This window comes from Hakea prostrata, chromosome 2, assembly GCF_041222555.1.
Source record: "Hakea prostrata isolate BN-2017 chromosome 2, UWA_Hpros_2, whole genome shotgun sequence".
Taxonomy (NCBI): Eukaryota; Viridiplantae; Streptophyta; class Magnoliopsida; order Proteales; family Proteaceae; genus Hakea; species Hakea prostrata.
In genome coordinates, this window is record NC_142601.1 from 68,466,967 (window position 1) to 68,484,483 (window position 17,517).

The following is a 17,517-nucleotide window of genomic DNA, read 5'->3' on the forward strand; positions in this document are numbered from 1 at the left end:
CTCCTACACCTCTTAAGGTTTTGTAAACCTTTTCACTCTCATGCATACTCATATGTTCTCTCACATATAAATCCATACGATGAGCTTAGCCTTTATTTCTTCGCCATAAAGAAGAAAATATATTTAACACAAAATTTTCCACTTGGGATATTTCCTTTAACCATCTTATGAAAAATTTATGCATTTAGAATGAATGACCATATTTCTAAAGTACTTTCCTGGTCACATCCAGTTCTATGTGAAAAAATATTTATTTTAACTTTGTGATCGCATCTCCCACCCTCTCAGTATCAGTTCTTAAAATCTATTGAAATCTCATATATTTGGGCCCAGAGAACTTTTATTCGAATATAAGTAAAGATCATAATAGATTGTATGATGACCTAAGTGGGAGAAGTTAAGAGTCTATAATACTATAAAGTGATAAAGTAAAGATCATCTCTGATATCCAAGGTATGTCATAGGCTTTTTAGTTTGTCTCCTTCTCACATGTACATAGGAAAGCAAATATGGTGGCTGATGCTCTAACTAAGGAGCTAGGGTGCTTCAACTCAGGATGCCTTTCTATACACCTAGATTCCTCCTCTTCATTTAAGTTGGTTTTTGTTATTTGATGTAATGCAACTAGGTTGTACTCGTGGCTTTTCCTTCTAATAAAATAATCTATTACCCAAAAAAAAAAAAAGATTAAGATTGTTTGGAAAAAGCTTATGTGGCTTGACCAACCTACCTAGTTTGACGGTATAGAGAGATTTTTTTTTTTGACGGTATAGAGAGATAGAGATGTAAGTTTGTGGAAACTTGGCGGGGAAATAATTTTAGACGGTATTTTGTTGAAGATGGTATATATATACTTCGAAGATGGTTTAGTCAAAATGGTATTAACCATTCACTAGATCATCCTTCATTAGCTAGCGTGCATGATATATTTCATGTTTCTACGCTAAAGTAGTGGTTAGCAAATTCAAAACATTTTCTCCAATAAGAACCTGAAGGTTTGAGTGTAGACTGACTTATGAAGAGTGAAGGTTGCCCCTATTAAGTAAGTTCAAAGAATGGCTTGAGTGCATGCTAGAGTGGCACAAGACAGATTGAAAGCAAAGGGAAGGTAGGTCAAAACATCACGAGCAATTGGGATTGCCGCTTCACAAGTCAATTTTGGAAGGAGATTTGAAAATGGTTGGGTTCAAAGTTGGACTTCCCCTAACACATGCACCCTCAGATAGACGGCCAAACTGAGCAAGTTAATGCTCTGCTCAAAGAATACTTGGGGCTCCGCCAAAACTTATCTTTCTTGAAAAATGAAGAAAAATCATTTTCATTAGGAGTTAAAAAACCTGCTATGAAAAAAATAAGAGGGCTAGTATCGACATGTTGATTTTTTTTTCAATTTTTTTTTGAACCGTATGCATCCAAAGGTGCATGTACGGTGCCTAAAGGATACTATATTTGTCCTAATCAACCAATTTCATTGCGAAAGATTATTTTTTTTAGGACAAGAGATTAATAACGAAGTCTCGAATTAACTTATCGGTCTCATCATATAATTCAGTATAGTTCAGTATAGAAGATGTGCATACAATATGCATGGGATTAGTCATTTCAATGGAATATTTTATCCTGATCAAAAGAGATATTACCAAACATATAGCATTCCCTCTTGAATATGGAAATGATTATTCAACTGTTGAAAGACGTTTAACAAAAGAAAAACCATATCTTTATCACAAACCCTGATCGGCTGATCCATACATACTATTTATCTATTTATTTATTAATATATAATTTGGTCAACTTGTCCAACCTACTTTGACCAATCAGGATTACTTAGTCGTCCAAATTAAGTCCATTTGCGATTGGTGTCTTCAATTTTTCAAAGTGTTGAAGCCTCTTATCAGCCAACCTTAACTTGTAAGCTAACTCCTTATATTCATGCCAAGTGAACTCTTTGTACAAGCTCTCTTCGCCTTCTTTTATGAGGAATGGTAATGGAGTCATCTTCTGATCAGAGCATGGCCCTCCCAAGAAGATCATTGAGAGTCTGGCCTTGGAGCCATTTGCCAAAACCCTATGCCTCACACTCTTAAATCTCCCATTAGTCATAACCTGCATGATCACAACAAAAAAGAGAAGAAAGAGAAGGTGACAGTTTTAGTTCATATTGAAAAGTGTAAGTAGGAAAACAAATATCCCATTAAATAAGTTTCAAAAAACCATTACAAAACAAACCATTAAAGATGTTCCAAATACCATTAAGCAAGACCCATTAAAAAATTATAATAAAATAAACATTGAAGGGAAGCCATCAATCAAGCTTACAAATTGAATTAATGGAGCTAGTGGGCTATTGTCTCCTTTGAACCCCACGCCCACTTTCTAATGAAAGGAAAAGAATTTGAATTCCTCAAAATTTATGGACTAAATCAGTTTCAGCATTGGAAAAAATGATACAGAAAGAAACTACACTTTTAGCATTAGAGTCTCAGTACCTGCAGGAGATCACCAACATTGATGAAAAAGGAGTTTTGGTCAGGTGGAACAGGGACCCAAGTTCCATCCTGGAGATGAATTTCGAAGCCTGAAGTGTTGTTTGAGTGTAGAACTGAGATCATCTGTGGGTCTGTGTGTTCTCCAAATCCAATTATATCCTGAGAATCAGTTGGAACATCTGGGCATGGTGGGTAGTGGTTAATCCTGAACAAACAGTCACTTTCTTCCTTCGTCATAAGCTTGCTGAACACATTCCTTTGTTCAATCCCCAACCCATCAGCCATTACTTCAAGAATTTCACAAGCCATCGTCTTCACTGCTGAAATATAAGCATTCACAGAAGAGCTGCAACGGAATTCCCACCATGAAAATACATTACAAATGGAAGGAAAATGCTGCAAACCATAAGTTTTTGAGTCTGTTTTTTCTTACCGGAACTTCTCTGGGCTTTCTCCAAAAATGGAAAGAGATTGTTGAGAGACGAATTCTGGATTGCTCCTCAAGAGGATATATTCAATCCAACCAATATCTCCGTTTGGCCCAATTCTCCTAATTCCGTACCCAAGTGGACTAGCAAGACCATTTTTCTCTTTCTCAGGTTTTGGCAACGAGAAAAACTTCATAGCCTCAGATTCCAATTTGGAGATGAATTCCATTGGGACACCATGGTTGATCACCTTGAAGAACCCAAATTCTTCACAAGCCTTGACAACAAGGGTCCCTGCATTTGGTTTTGAGATGTCAATAACAGGAATTCCAGAGTCAAAGGTGGTGGGTTTGCAGTCATCTAATGCAGGTTTTGAGCAGATCACCATGGGTGTAGAGGAGGAGGAGGAGAAGATTTGAGTTGCAGAGTTCGGATGGACAAGAAGTTGTGAGGAAGTGAAGTTCAAATGGACAAGTAGGAAGAGGTGGGAATGCATGGAAGGAGGTGTTTGAAGCTTTATAGACTAACCATCTGGCTTTCTCTGAGGTCTTGTTTGGAAATTCATCATATGCTGAGATACAAAACCGAGATTTCCTCGCCTTCAAAGTGAAAAAAAAAAAGTAAAAGAAATAAAGACATGTGAAACTGAAAAAACAAAGCATTCTTGAAATGGGGAATTTTCTATACATGCCATAAGAGCTATGGCCTAAGAGAGCAAGAGAGCGGGTGCCCTTGGAGAGATGAGATATCCTATTTATAGCTAAAGCTTTTATCTTTCTTTCTGTTTTGTCTTTTTTGGGTAACCTATAGCTAAAGCTTTTATCGAATGTGGAAGATTCTGGGTACCCTATAGCTGAAGCTTTTATCAAATGTGGAAGATTCTACCAGCTATACTGTTAAGTTTAGAATGGTTTGAATATTAATATGTTTAATTCGGGAAACAGAAACGTATAAATGCATGAATGTGAGATAAGCTTTACCCATAAAAAAAACCTACTTAGAACAAAATATTACAAATAAACGAGAGATTTATTCTGAAGAGAAAATACTTATAATAGAAGTTTACGATAAAAAAATCTACCTAGATAAGAAGATTACAATAGGTAAACTACAAAAAAAATGCAAGATATACCTAATAATATCGTAATATATACATTAATCTAAATCTGAATCCTGGGTTTAGTTATATTTCCACTCTCTCTCAAGTAACTTTACCATACTTCATAAGGAGAGTAATTTTCAGTTCAAATCGATGACCATAAGATCACAATGAGTTAAGACTCTTTATTGATGATAATTAAGGAAACCCATCTTCATATTTAAAAAGATATTGATTATCTTAAAGCACAGTATAAAACTTTTGATTGTGAAAGTAGAACTTAGAACTTAGAAGAGATGTTTCTCTTCTTTTTTTGTGCAAGAAGAGATGTTTCTCATGAAGACAATTTTAGCCACCCAAGTTTGGAGCTTTCATATCAGAGATTTCTTTTCAAGTGGGTTGAGAGAGAAGTCTCCTATAGATGTGATACCCGAAGTACAAAGCACCAGTGATTAAAGACTTCAGATGGAATAAAACGCCTCAACTTCACCAGGGGAACCATCCGTACAACTTAATTAAAAGTTTAATCACCTACCAATACATGCCAAGCGCCCAAGCGTCAAGGTCAATCATGCTCAACTAAACCATTATATTATAAAAACAATTTTAGAAGACAAAACTTTATGGTAGATATGATTTAGTATATATCACAAGGGTTTATATTCTGATCAAAGGGACAAACCTTAAAGAGCAAAAATATTTGAAATGACAACAGATAATAAAACAGGCTACTTGTATAAAATTTTCCATTTCTATCTTTGTTTATAAATTTTAATTTTATTAAATATGCTATTCTTCATTGAGGGGTCAATGTTGATTGTTAAGCAATAGGGCTGTCATCAAGAGTTGACATGAACTTTGACATAATATTGACTCAATCTCTAAGGTGATATTGCCAAAATCTCCACTTGGCCATGTTAATAAAGGCTTAGTAGTAATATAATTTAAGAGATTATATGATTGAAGGAGAAAGAAGGAAAGGAAAAAGAAAGGATAACATATAGATTAAATAAAATAAAAAGATCCTTTGTCGTTAAACTATGATATATAACTTATATATTCTCTTCTTTCCCTTTTCCCACAAAAGTTTAATCTCTAATAATCAATGTTTAAATTAGCCTTTTGGAAGATCATATATATTATATTAGATTTTTATGTGAAGAAGTTTCAAAGTTTGATAGGTTTTTTATCAAATAAATTTTCAAAAAAGATCTTCATGCGAATAATGCGGGATGCTTTTCGAGTTCTCTCACATCTGATTATGTATGTCCTACATTGATATTCTGATTATGTATGTCCTATATTGGTATTATATCTCCGCTCTCTCAACATGTAGACCTTTTAATGAAGGTATATAACCCTTTTCATGTAATCATTGGGGTTAGATGATAATTCAGTATTTTCTCTAGATCGTACAAAACCTTGTATTATATATTATGGTAACTAGGTAGATTTGAAAAAATGATGTACTTGTTAAATTGACCATCAAATTAAACCTTACTTTTCTCATTAGAAAATAAAATCAAGAGAAATATATAAATTTACTTAAAGTTGCTTTCAAATATGAGTATTTAAATAGTGATACTTAAAAGAGAATTGAGTTAAAATGGGTTCGTATGAGATCACAGTACTAGTACTATTATACTATTGTTTGGGTTCTGGTTAACTAACATCTGTACTTCACAAAGTTAAGAAATTAAGTTAGTTCTTAAACCAAGAATAATTGAGAGAGAGAGATTTCTCGTAAGCTCTCTCTCATATATGTATATACGAATGAGCAAGTCTGGACTTATATAGTCACCATGGAAAAGCAGACCATATTTAACTCAAAATCTTCCACTCATAATGTTTCCTATAATAAACTACCTTACAAAAAAATTAATGCATTTAGAATGAAGTGACATGTTTCCTAACTACTTTCCTTATCACATCCAATTCTGTGAATAAATATTTATTTTAACTCTGTGATGATATCTCCCACCTTTTCAGTATCAGATCTTCTTAAAATCTGTCCTTAATGAAATCCCATATATTTGGGCCCATAGAATTTTTATTCTCATTTATAAGGGAAGATCATAATAGATTGTATGATGACCTAATGGGAGAAGTTAAAGAGTTTAATATTAAGAAGTGATTACTGATTAGGATTGTCTGGGAAAAGCTAGCTTATGCGGATTGATCAACCTAACCAGTTTGATTTCTTGATTTCTTGATGAAGTTGGAATATGCATGGAAGGAGCTTTGGATAGAACAATTTTAACCATTCTCCTTAAGTTTATAACAATTAAAATGCTTCAGAATATGGCAATGATTTTCAACTGTTGAAACACGTTTATATGAAAAGAAATACAATATCTTTAATATCAAACCAAACCCAGAGTGCAGAACCAACACCCTATCAAATTTTTTTTCTTTCTCTTTTGTCAATATTTTAGCTAATTTGGTCAACATGTCTAATCTACTTTGACCAATCAGTTCAACTAAGTGTCCTCTTCAAACACATAAATGGGGTCTAGAGACCATGTGTGGTCGTTGTCCTCAATTTTTCGAAGTGTTGAAGCCTGTTATCACCCAACCTTAACTTGTAAGCTGACGACTTGTATTCATGCCAAGTGAACTCTTTGTACAAGCTTTGTTCACCTTCTTTCATGAGTGATGGTAATGGTGCTATCTTCTTATCAAAGGGTGGTCCTCCAAAGAAGATCATTGAAAGCCTGGACTTGGAGCCATTTGCCAAAACTCTATGCTTGACACTCTTAAGTCTCCCATTAGTCATAACCTGCATGGTCACAACCAAAAAGGAAAGAAAGAGAAGGTGACAGTTTTAGCTCATATTAAAAAAAATCATTGCAAAACAGCCCATTAAAGATGTTTGAAATACCATTAAAAAAAAAACCCACTAAAAAAAGAAAAAAAAACCTAAGCATTGAAAGGAACCCATCAATAAAGCTTACAATTATCAGCTGTTGTCTCCTTTGAACCCCACCCCCACTTTCTAAAAGGAAAAGGATTTGAATTCCTCAAAGTTTATGGACTGAATCAGTTTACAGAATTGAAAAAAGAGACGATGCAGAAAGCAACTACACACTAAGCATTAGAGTCTCTGAGTACCTGCAGGGAATCACCAACATTGATGAAAAAGGAGTTCTGGTCAGGTGGAACAGGGACCCAAGTTCCATCTCTGAGATAGATTTCCAAGCCTGCAGTGTTGTTTGAGTGTAGAACTGAGATTATCTGTGGGTCAGTGTGCTCTCCAAATCCAATTATGTCCTGATTATGAGCTGGAACATCTGGGCATGGGGGGTAGTGGTTAATCCTGAACAAACAGTCACTTTCTTCCTTCATTATAAGCTTGCTGAAAACATTCCTTTGTTCAATCCCCAACCCATCAGCCAGTACTTCAAGAATTTCACAAGTCATCGCCTTCAAAGCTGAAATATAAGCATTCGCTGAAGAGCTGCAACCAAATTCCAACCAAGAAAAGACATTAATTACAAATGGAAGGAAAGTCTGCAAAACATTAGTTTTTGAGTCTGTTTTTCTCACCGGAACTTTTCTGGGCTTTCTCCAAAAATGGAAAGAGATTGTTGATTGACGAATTCTGGATTGCTCTTCAAGAGGATATATTCAATCCAACCAACATCTCCATTTAGCCCAATTCTCTTGCTTCCATACCCAAGTGGATTAGCATGACCAGCTTTCTCTTTCTGAGATTGTGGCAAGGAGAAAAATTTCAAAGCCTCAGATTCCAATTTGGAGATGAAATCCATTGGGACACCATGGTTGATCACCTTGAAGAACCCAAATTCTTCACAAGCCTTGACAACAAGGGTCGCTGCATTTGGTTTTGAGATGTCAATAACAGGAATTCTAGAGCCAAAGGTGGTGGATTTGCAGTCACTTAGCAGAGAGAACTTGTTCAATGCATGTTTTGAGCAAACCACCATGGTTGAAGAGGAAGAAATGATTGAGTTGCAGAGTTTGGATGGAAAAGTGGTTGTGGTTGTGAGGAAGTGAAGTTTAAATGAACAAGTGCATGGAAGAAGGTGAGAATGCATGGATGAATTTATAGACGAGCGAGTCATCTAGATCCCCTTGAGGACTTGTTTGGAAATTCATGATATGCTGAGATACAAAACCAAGATTTCTCACCTTTCAAAACAGGAAAGTGTATTGTTCTCTCTCTTAGTATCAATCAAGGACACCAAAGGCAAAGGCAACTATGACCCTTCACAATAGGGATATTTATCTGGATTTCCGCAAGAGAGATGTACATGCATGTTTTTTTTCTTTCTTTTTTTCTTTCTTTTTTCCTGTATCTTGATATGATACGATCATGAACTGTCAAACTGCTATAGCCTTTTGTGTACAGGAAGAGATGTGATTTGATGCCAAAACAGGATGGGAATATGGAATCTTAGTTTTATTAATTAAAAGAATCCTTTTACTTCTCTCTTTTCTATGGAGGAGCCTAACTGTGAGCTAGCTTCGGATAACAATTCAAGCTCACTCCCTATAGATATTAGGGATTTGGAAGAAGCATATTATATATGCTAGCTTCCACTATTAATGGCTCCAAAAACTACATGCACTGATTTGATTCACTAATATATCTTAGTAAACCGAGAAGACCTGTTTCAATTGTACAAGTCCAACAGGAAAAACAAAAAAAACAAAAAAGAAAAGAAAAGAAAGAAAGTCTTCTCTTTTGAGTCTAGATGACTTGAAGGCTGAAGCAATATCTTGTGATTTTGTTCACTAGTAAATCCTGATAAGAAAGAAAGAAAGAAAGACCCATTTCAGTGGACAAGTTCCAATCATAGACTTGGTCTACTTTTGCTGGCTCGAAGGACTTATATTGATTTGGTTCTTTAGTAAACTAAGTAAAAGTTTCACTAAAAAAATCAACCAAACTAAGAAGACCCATTTGAGCACTCTAAGAAGACTAATACTTCTTCAATGACAAGACAGATATGTTATATATAACTTTCAAGGGACCCCTACAAAAGAAGACTAGCTTTCCTTTCTCTTTTGTTCTCTCCCTTTAATTATGTTACTTTCGTTAGACATTAGATCATTTAATTACGTAACGTATGTGGGCCATGGTTATAAGTATCCGTAATTGATATTAGTATCTACAGATTTAGTATCACTTGTTCAAGTTTCCTTTAACCCATAAATTAAAGGTTAGATTCTTAAGTTCCCAAAATACCCTCTTTAGAAGTGTTAAAATACAAGTACAACACTAGAAGGAAGGAGGAAGGAGGAAGGAGGAAGGAGGAAGGACCATTTGAGTCTTGATATCTTCCGTGTTCACTACTTCACTAGTCGCTTTCAAGTTGGGTGGCAAATCTCGATCTCGCTGGAGGGAAGAAACCCTAAACGGCCCTGGTATAAATAAAAAAAAATAAAAACACATGTTAAAATTAGGTCGTGTCCCTAGGATTCTGTGACTGCCACGTGGCGACGCAATGATTGCAGTACAATATATATAGGTTGTCATTGGCCACGTCATATTATTGTATTTATGTTATTATTATTATTTTTTAAAATTTTAAAAACATTTCGTTGTCGGTCGTGTCACTTATTATGTGCTTGAGCAGCATTTATGCTGTCCAGGTTGGTCAATAATATGGGGGTCCCACATATGTTCTGAAATTGATTGAATAAAGCAAATGATATGATTAAGTGTACCCGTACCCCACTCCCCACGCCAGCGCCCTTAACTCGAAAGCCAGAGTCACCATCGTTGCGCTTGGGGAGGGGGAGGGGGTGCCCGTGCCCGGCCCTCGTAGGAAAAAGAAAAAGATCGCAAGAGAGAATGACAGAATGACAGAAAGACAGAAAGACAGATCAAACAGGTGTTGCGAAACTTCATATTTCATCGGTCCCACCATATGGTCCTTGCATGTTCGACACGTATCAATGTCAATGTGTAGGACAATGATGTTGACCAAATATAAGGTGGGACCGTGGGAGGACCGTTGGATGTCCACACAGTTGTACAGAGTCTACAGACTGTTCTGAAAGAGGATTTACCGCAAACCCTAGTGGTCCATGACCTTAGGGCGTCACATAGGATGTGACGGGTTTAGGTCAGAAGACAGAAGACAGAGAGAGAGAGATCTTGGTAGGCGTGCCTAGGCCGTCAATCCTACTACAAATATCCATCTTTAGGGTTTTTGCACGTGTGCACCTTATGTTTTGGCTTATTTACATCTTCATTTTGCATATATGACCTTCTTTCTAAAGATTCTAAGCATCTATATCCTTGGAGGTGAGATCAATATTGCTAGCTAAATATCTAATTAAGCATCAACCTCCCAACGGCTTGGTTCTAAGTCTTCTCTTTTCGAAGAATATTATCCTTATAAGAAGAAAATTACTAAAATAGTCATATCTAAATATTAAATACCATGGAAGAAATATTGAAATAAAAAATAATGAGAATTTATATAGAAAAAAAGACTCATATGACTATTAAAGGCAGCCCATTATAATGACCACCTCTTAATGAAGATGTCACGATCCTATTATCCCTAATGCCTCTTGATGAAGATGTCCCGGTCCTATTATCCCTAATACTATTGATGATAGTCTCATCTGTTTTTCTTTTTTAGAAGTGTCGTCGCCTCTAACATATACAAAATCATTATATTTAAAAGAATATATATATTGATTGCAATGAGAGAAGGTGCTAATTTTGGGGGTTTTAGATATTTTTCCTTTAGCTTTCCCCGCTTTCCCTTTAATTGTTCATTTCATAGGTATTATATAATATCTTTGCACAAGATCATAGCTAGATTCATTTAGCGTAAGGGGTTTTATTCTATCAATTTGATGTCGACCTTCCCCTGCCAACAGTAATACTTGTTATTGCAAAATTTTAATGAGGTAGATCATGAAACTCTCATCTTTATCATGTTCCATATCATTCTAAGTTAACCTTTGGAGAGGGGAAAACAAAAACAAGCTTTCAAAACTTAACAAAATTAAAAAAAGTTGCATGATGACAATGGAAAGTAAAATATATAATTAATTTTGAGAATGAAATCTTTGAAATGCTTAGTTGAAATCATTCTTAGAGTATCCCACAGCCAAATCACTACATCATCCATCCATGCAAGTGGTAGAACTAAAAGATCATCACCCATAGATACTCCATGGACATAGGACTCTTCATAAATTCCTAATATTCCCAACGAAAAAATCACAAAGGTCATACTCCTATCTCTTTAATAATATTTTGACTTTTTAGATTAAAAGATTTAATAATTTTTAGTATATTAATAAGTGAGCAAGTACGGAAAAGCATCTAATCTTGGAGACATAACTCTAAGGACATTTGGGTCTTTTCCACACTGAATTGTCAAACTACTATAATAAAAGGATAACTAGTTAACTACTATTGCACTCTTTAGTATTTATTAATGGAGTCTTACTCTTTATGGAATTAATTACTGCCTCCCTCACTTCTAACAATGTTAAGAGGTTGTTAACTTGTTATGATTGATTGTATAATGTCCATTTTGCCCTTCGTCAAAATTAAGAAACCAAAAGATGATAGCATGAATAATGTAGAATAATGTCCATTTTACCCTTCGTCAAAATTAAGAAACCAAAAGATGATAGCATTAATAATGTGGAATAATGTCCATTTGTTCCCTTATGCAAAGCCTTTTGATATTACCCTCATTTATAAAAATCAAGTGGAATATGGATTTTTTGCCTTTATATTCTTGTCATTTTAGATTTCAAAAAACTGGATCCTAATTAGATAGAGTGAATAATAATAAAAGATTACTTTGGGATTTTTTCATAAATTCAAAACCCTAGATGCCCTAAGAACTTCGATCTCTAAACTCTAGTTAACCTTACATCAACCCTAGTATGCTACCCTCATAAAAGCAAGATGTTAATTTTGGTTTTACCTTAAACATGGATAGTATGAAGATGCTGCTTCTCTTTTAAATTTTGAATGGTTCTATCGATTGATTATGCAGATTTATGACTCAAATGGATAATAATTGCTCAATGAACAGTGATCATTTTGGAGTGGCAAGGTTGGCACTTGGCAGCCTGGTATTCGAATCAAATAATGCATCTCAATGTAATTTTTTTTTCCTGTTTTGTGGGGGTGGTTCGGTGTCATTCGGACAGCAACAAGGGTCTGTTTTTGTTCACGCTTGATTCTTTAATCTGGAGAAGCAATGATCGATGCAATAGAAAAGATACAATCGCTGATGCTTCCTCAAATATGTATGTCAGGTCCATTCTGGTGGGCGCCAAATTGGGTCGTTGGTTGTTTTTAGATATAAACGTGTTCTGGTTTTCTTTCTTGATTAGTTTCATTGGATCCATTAATGGATTTCTGTGCTCGGTGTAGCAAAGAGGTCCCAGCTTTCCTGGGCTTTTGTTTCGAATTAGCGAAAATAGTAACTACAGCTGGAATAACCTATAAGATCAATGACTTGTGGAAGTAGATGGAATCAAATCTCAACCTAATCAATCTTATCCCAAGTTCTTTCATGTAAGTTTCAACTTTTAACCATTCAAGTAGATATAGTAACCGATCAAAATATATAAAATTTTCACTGTTTTAGGATAGAAAATTACCAGCAAAATCAAAGAATGAGAAAATGACATGATATGGAAACATACAGTGGGAATCGCTTAATCAAGCTTCTTCTTTATGCTAAATGCATCATTTCACTGTTTATAAACCATGCATGAGAATATATGTAGTGGGGTTATTTCAGTTTCTTTTTCAACTGGGTTATGGGTGTAAAAATAAAGGGACACGCATGGGATGGATGGGACGACAGCATATTTCATCAAGGAGAACAAAAAGATTAAAAAAAAAAAAAAAAAAAAAAAAAACTACTATCTGCATGTTCAGTAATGAATAAGTTTCTGAGTGAGGATTTATCCTTTTGTTGTGATTGGATTAGTGGTTTTATTGTTTCAGAATTGAAGAACCCGTACTAGAAGAAAATACCAAGACAAAGCCATTGGATTGAATTGGATATCACTAGCAGTGGTTATTAATTGTTTCATTCACATCTTGTGGAAACTCCAGAAAATTGGTAACTAAGACATACATGAATCATGACTGATATAAGAAGTTGGAATGAAGAAGAAGATAAAGTGTTGCAGAATGACTAGGGAGGAGAATATTCTCCTTCTTTTTAATGGAGGTGGTCACTCCCTGTATCTTTTTCTTTGTTGGCACAAATGTTGATAAGAATTTCTATTCGAGTAATATTGCATGTTATATTTGGAATCAATGTTCCTCCATTAATGAACCAGCTAGCCCCTTCCCCACTCCTGTGCTCACCTCTTCTTCGAAACCCACCATTCATTATTGTACTTGATGCATTCACATGCTCTACAAATCTCATTATTTTCAGTCTCTCTCAAAGAAGATCGATAGTCTTTCCCAACCCCCAAGCCCCTCTCCTTCTCTTAAAAAGAAAGAGGATTCTATAATTAAACACAGTCAATGAAACCTGGAAGTGCTTTCATGCTTTTCGATCGGGCATGCATGGTTAAACACAGAATCTGTCGTTCTAAAATTGGTCAGACCTTTTAATTTGGTGGAACCCAACCTTGACCCAGTTAATTCCTTCGTCTTCTAATACTTCTTCAATGGTGGCATGTCTTTATCTTCTGCATGAATCTTACGTAATCATTGTACCATTTAAGTGTAATATTTGCTCTTTCATGAATTTCTTCTTCTTCTTTCTAGTTTAGATTCTTAATTAATGTCCCTTTCTCAGGAACACTACTGTAGATTGAACATGGCTGCTATCCACTAAGATAGCTTAGAGATTTCTTTGAGATAAGATGGATTGCAAAATTGACCACTCATTGGCTAGCCATATAAGAGAGGATTATCATATGGACCCAGAGATGATATTCCGGACATGTATGACTCGATCAGAGACTAGTTTATCTCTTCCCATCACTAATTACCTCTTGTCCCCTCCAGAGAAAAACCCTAACATCAACATTCATTCAATGCATGCATGTCATTTGACTGTTTGAAACATCTCTTTCAAAGTATGCAAACATGTGTATGTCAACACTTCCACCAGTACAGCTTATTAATTAAAACCATGCCATGACCCCAGCAAACTGCAAATACATACTAGCCACTCAAACTCTTCCCACGTAAAGATGGTTTAGAATAGATTGATCGATCGACTTTCTTTACAAATCGTCCTGCATAAAATACTCTACACAATGCATGCATATATGAGGTGTGGAATGGTGTTATCAAGAGTTTGATTGAATCGATGGAATTCAAAATGAGAGATGATCTTCTTAGCGGTAACAGTTTGGAATAATCTATACTCTTAATGTGATACTAGGGTTGATCTTTGCTCTCAATTTCCTTTCATTATGGTTCCCAATTGAATCTCTATTATTGTTTCTACTGTTTAAAGTCACTGATCCATCATTTATTCTTTGCAAATAATTAATTCCATCACTTAGAAACTGATGGACACCTCCATTATCTAAGTTGAATGGATGAGAATCAAAAGTAATAACGTACATAGATTATCAGGGTTTGGGTTTATGTTTTCCAAGGAAGTTAGTTGGAAATAATGGTGTGGTCACATGATGCTTCTCTAGCTAAAATTCACTTACTAGGAATGCAATATGAAGTCAGCAGTGACATAATTGAGGCATTTGGTATTTCAAGGATATGGCTTTCTTTTCTTTGCTAAGCTACATTCTCACCTAACAGAGAAATTTAGGTGATCACGGGATCTTATAGTATTCTCTCTGTGCAAGTGGTAAATTTAACTTCTTTAAAAAAAATTCAAGGTGCCCAATTGAAAGAGAGAAAGAGCTATCAGAAAGGGGAGTACAAGTTAAAATATTAAATGGGTGATCACGGGATCCTTATAGTATTCTCTCTGTGCAAGTGGTAAATTTAACTTCTTTAAAAAAAATTCAAGGTGCCCAATTGAAAGAGAGAAAGAGACTTATAAGTAATGTCATTTTCACTAGTTGTCAGACACAATTATGATATCTTTCCGTGTAGCTATCTAGTTTTTTCTGGGTTTTTCCATAGGTTTGATGTTAACTTCAAAAAAAAAAAAACCACTAGGAAAGATTATTTCAGAGGTTCTTGTTTGATTGGATAATTCCCCCCTCATTCAGTTCCTGTAGTCAAATTCATGGTTCTCACTTTTGCTATTGATGGAGATGATAGAATAAGGAGTCCGATGTGAAATTATTGCTTGGAAGCTCTAGTTCCTATCTTCTCAGATTCTTATAAGGACTGATTGATCTTTGGATTTGAAATGGTTTGCTTTTTTGTCAGGTTGGACTTCGATGTTAGTTGAACTTTCACCGTCTAAATTTTCTTTAATTATTTATGGTGACATCGACGCTTGAAAATATGCATACATCTTATTGACATCATTACCTAATTATAAATAAAATTTTAATATTTCATATCATAATATTTTTTTAAATATTATTGTAAAAAAAAAAAATCATCTTAGTTTAGGATACTTAAACTTAAAACCCCCAAAATACAATGTGTTCAAACTTTTTACCTCCAAAATGATATAACCTATTTTAGAGGACTAATATTATGTTCATTTCTGATAAGTAAATGGACTATGTAGATATATGACATGTGTCCCAACATCACATCAAAAGGTTTATGTCTATTTACAGGTCACATCATTTTTTTTAATTTAATCACAACTCTTTGATGTGACTTATAAATTGACTTCAACCATTTAATGTGATGTTAGGAAATATGTCATACATCTATAAGGAAATGAACCGGATAAATTTTATTTTTTTTATTTTTTTGGGTGTAAGTACCCTATTTTAGAAGCCCATGTTACTTCACATGGGTTGGGCTTGTTTTAGGGTATACCTGCCAGAGCGCTCTACTACTTGGGAGGAGAGAAGAAAGACTTGCGGAAGTGGACTCTCACGTGTTTGAGCCCAAGTGGGAGCCATTAATTGGGCTTAACCACGTTGCACAAATGGACATTCTCATGGGCTTTTAAATTATTTCCATATGGGCTTTTATCTCTTTCTCTTCTCTCCCCTCACCCCCAAAAAAAACAAAAAGTGAAGTAGGGGTATTTTGGTCAATATATATTTGCATCTATATTTCTGAAATTGTTAAGGATATTTCTAGCAAAGCCCTAGCGAGGAGGCACTAATATTTGACTCTCACAGTCTCACCATGACTAGTAAAACCCTAGTCACCACCTTATCTAGTATTTTGTCTAAATCTAAACTCTACAAGACTTGTAATACGATACCAAGAGTAAATTGGGACTCTATATTATCATCACCACAAAAGTCCTAGATGATTGAAGAACAAGAACTTAAGTTGGACAAAAGCTCTACATAGAGATGTAACACAAGCATATTCAATTAAGAAAATTATTCCATCTTTTCCTTGAATATAGGTTGCTTGTTATTTTCTTTCTTTTTCTCTCGAATGTCTTTTACTCATACCTTAATTACAAGAATCTAATAGAAATCAATAGGAGGAGAAATCTTTAAAAATAATGGCAAAAAACGAGAGATGATTCTTAGCAAAAGAAAGAACTAAAGAGGTTCTTCAATGGATGATGTAACAGAAAGAAGAAAAAAATGTAAAAGAGATGTAAATCTGACTGATATGGATGTGAATAAAATCGATTCACTCTCAATCTATTTGAGTTCATGCTTTTACAAATAATATATCTTAGAAAATGAAAGTCAAGTGAGAAAGACAACTAGTTCTCAAGGGTTCCCACCAAAAAAAAAAAAAAACCAGCATGCCTGTTCCTTAGGGATACCTACAATAGACTTAAGAGGCAAAAGGGAGAGTTTGGAATTAACATCAGTATAGATGGCCATCCAAATTTGGAGGAAAGGGGATTGGGTAGTCCATCTATGATAACTACACTACATCCAAATATGAGAGATGCAAGCACCAAGAAGAAGTTTCCCTATAGAGTTCCCTATAGAGTCAGCTAACGAGAAGCCTCCGAAGGTGGAGGCAGACCAGCAGCAATCGATGCTGAAAGGTTAAGAGCGCCTAGATCTAAGCCAAATGAAGGCTAGGACACGAAGCCAGATGGGACGAGAAGAATTCCTCTCATTCTTTTTGTTTCTGCTAGTTTGTTGGAGAGACAAACAGTTCAGTTTTTCTGTCATAGATTGAAAACTCCAGAAGGTGGAGGAACCTGAACTAAACCACTGAGCTTAAGCATTACATAGAGAAAAAGCTTTGATCAATGGTCATTCTGTGTCTAACAATATTAAGACTTCAGTTCAAATTGAGTGCTGCACCATGTTTGGGTTTGAGCAGTGAATTAAATCACTGCTAATTCACCAATTAGTCATATGCCCAATGGTGTTCTTTAATATTTGGGGACTTAGAAAGAAGGGAAAGCTGGGGTGTTCTATTAGGATTGAAACTAACAAAAAGTATAATTCCTACACTTCAAAATTAATGAGACTTGAAGAT

The 17,517-nt window shown here is 35.1% G+C and overlaps 2 protein-coding genes across 2 annotated transcripts; both read right to left on the minus strand.

Annotated features, from left to right (window-relative positions):
- Positions 1-1,827: 1,827 nt before the first annotated feature.
- On the minus strand, positions 1,828-3,305 carry LOC149025999 (gibberellin 2-beta-dioxygenase 1-like). The gene is made up of 3 exons (XM_089143610.1): positions 2,923-3,305; positions 2,490-2,835; positions 1,828-2,106 (listed from the first exon to the last, which is right to left on the minus strand). The coding sequence occupies exons 1-3, from the start codon at positions 3,303-3,305 to the stop codon at positions 1,828-1,830; spliced, it is 1,008 nt and encodes a 335-aa protein (XP_088999736.1).
- A 3,009-nt stretch (positions 3,306-6,314) lies between these two features.
- LOC149026000 (gibberellin 2-beta-dioxygenase 1-like) lies at positions 6,315-8,034 on the minus strand. The gene is made up of 3 exons (XM_089143238.1): positions 7,563-8,034; positions 7,128-7,473; positions 6,315-6,795 (listed from the first exon to the last, which is right to left on the minus strand). The coding sequence occupies exons 1-3, from the start codon at positions 7,961-7,963 to the stop codon at positions 6,529-6,531; spliced, it is 1,014 nt and encodes a 337-aa protein (XP_088999364.1). The 5' UTR covers positions 7,964-8,034; the 3' UTR covers positions 6,315-6,528.
- Positions 8,035-17,517: the final 9,483 nt, after the last annotated feature.

What these genes read in the sequence shown, in the direction of transcription:
- LOC149025999 (XM_089143610.1), bottom strand. Translation starts at nt 3,305, where the DNA reads ATGGTGATCTGCTCAAAACCTGCATTAGATGACTGCAAACCCACCACC. An exon ending in GAAAGCCCAGAGAAGTTCCG is followed by an intron (nt 2,836 to 2,922) that starts GTAAGAAAAAAC and finishes ATTCCGTTGCAG; the next exon opens with CTCTTCTGTGAATGCTTATA. An exon ending in ATGTTGGTGATCTCCTGCAG is followed by an intron (nt 2,107 to 2,489) that starts GTACTGAGACTC and finishes GTGATCATGCAG; the next exon opens with GTTATGACTAATGGGAGATT.
- LOC149026000 (XM_089143238.1), bottom strand. Translation starts at nt 7,963, where the DNA reads ATGGTGGTTTGCTCAAAACATGCATTGAACAAGTTCTCTCTGCTAAGT. An exon ending in GAAAGCCCAGAAAAGTTCCG is followed by an intron (nt 7,474 to 7,562) that starts GTGAGAAAAACA and finishes ATTTGGTTGCAG; the next exon opens with CTCTTCAGCGAATGCTTATA. An exon ending in ATGTTGGTGATTCCCTGCAG is followed by an intron (nt 6,796 to 7,127) that starts GTACTCAGAGAC and finishes GTGACCATGCAG; the next exon opens with GTTATGACTAATGGGAGACT.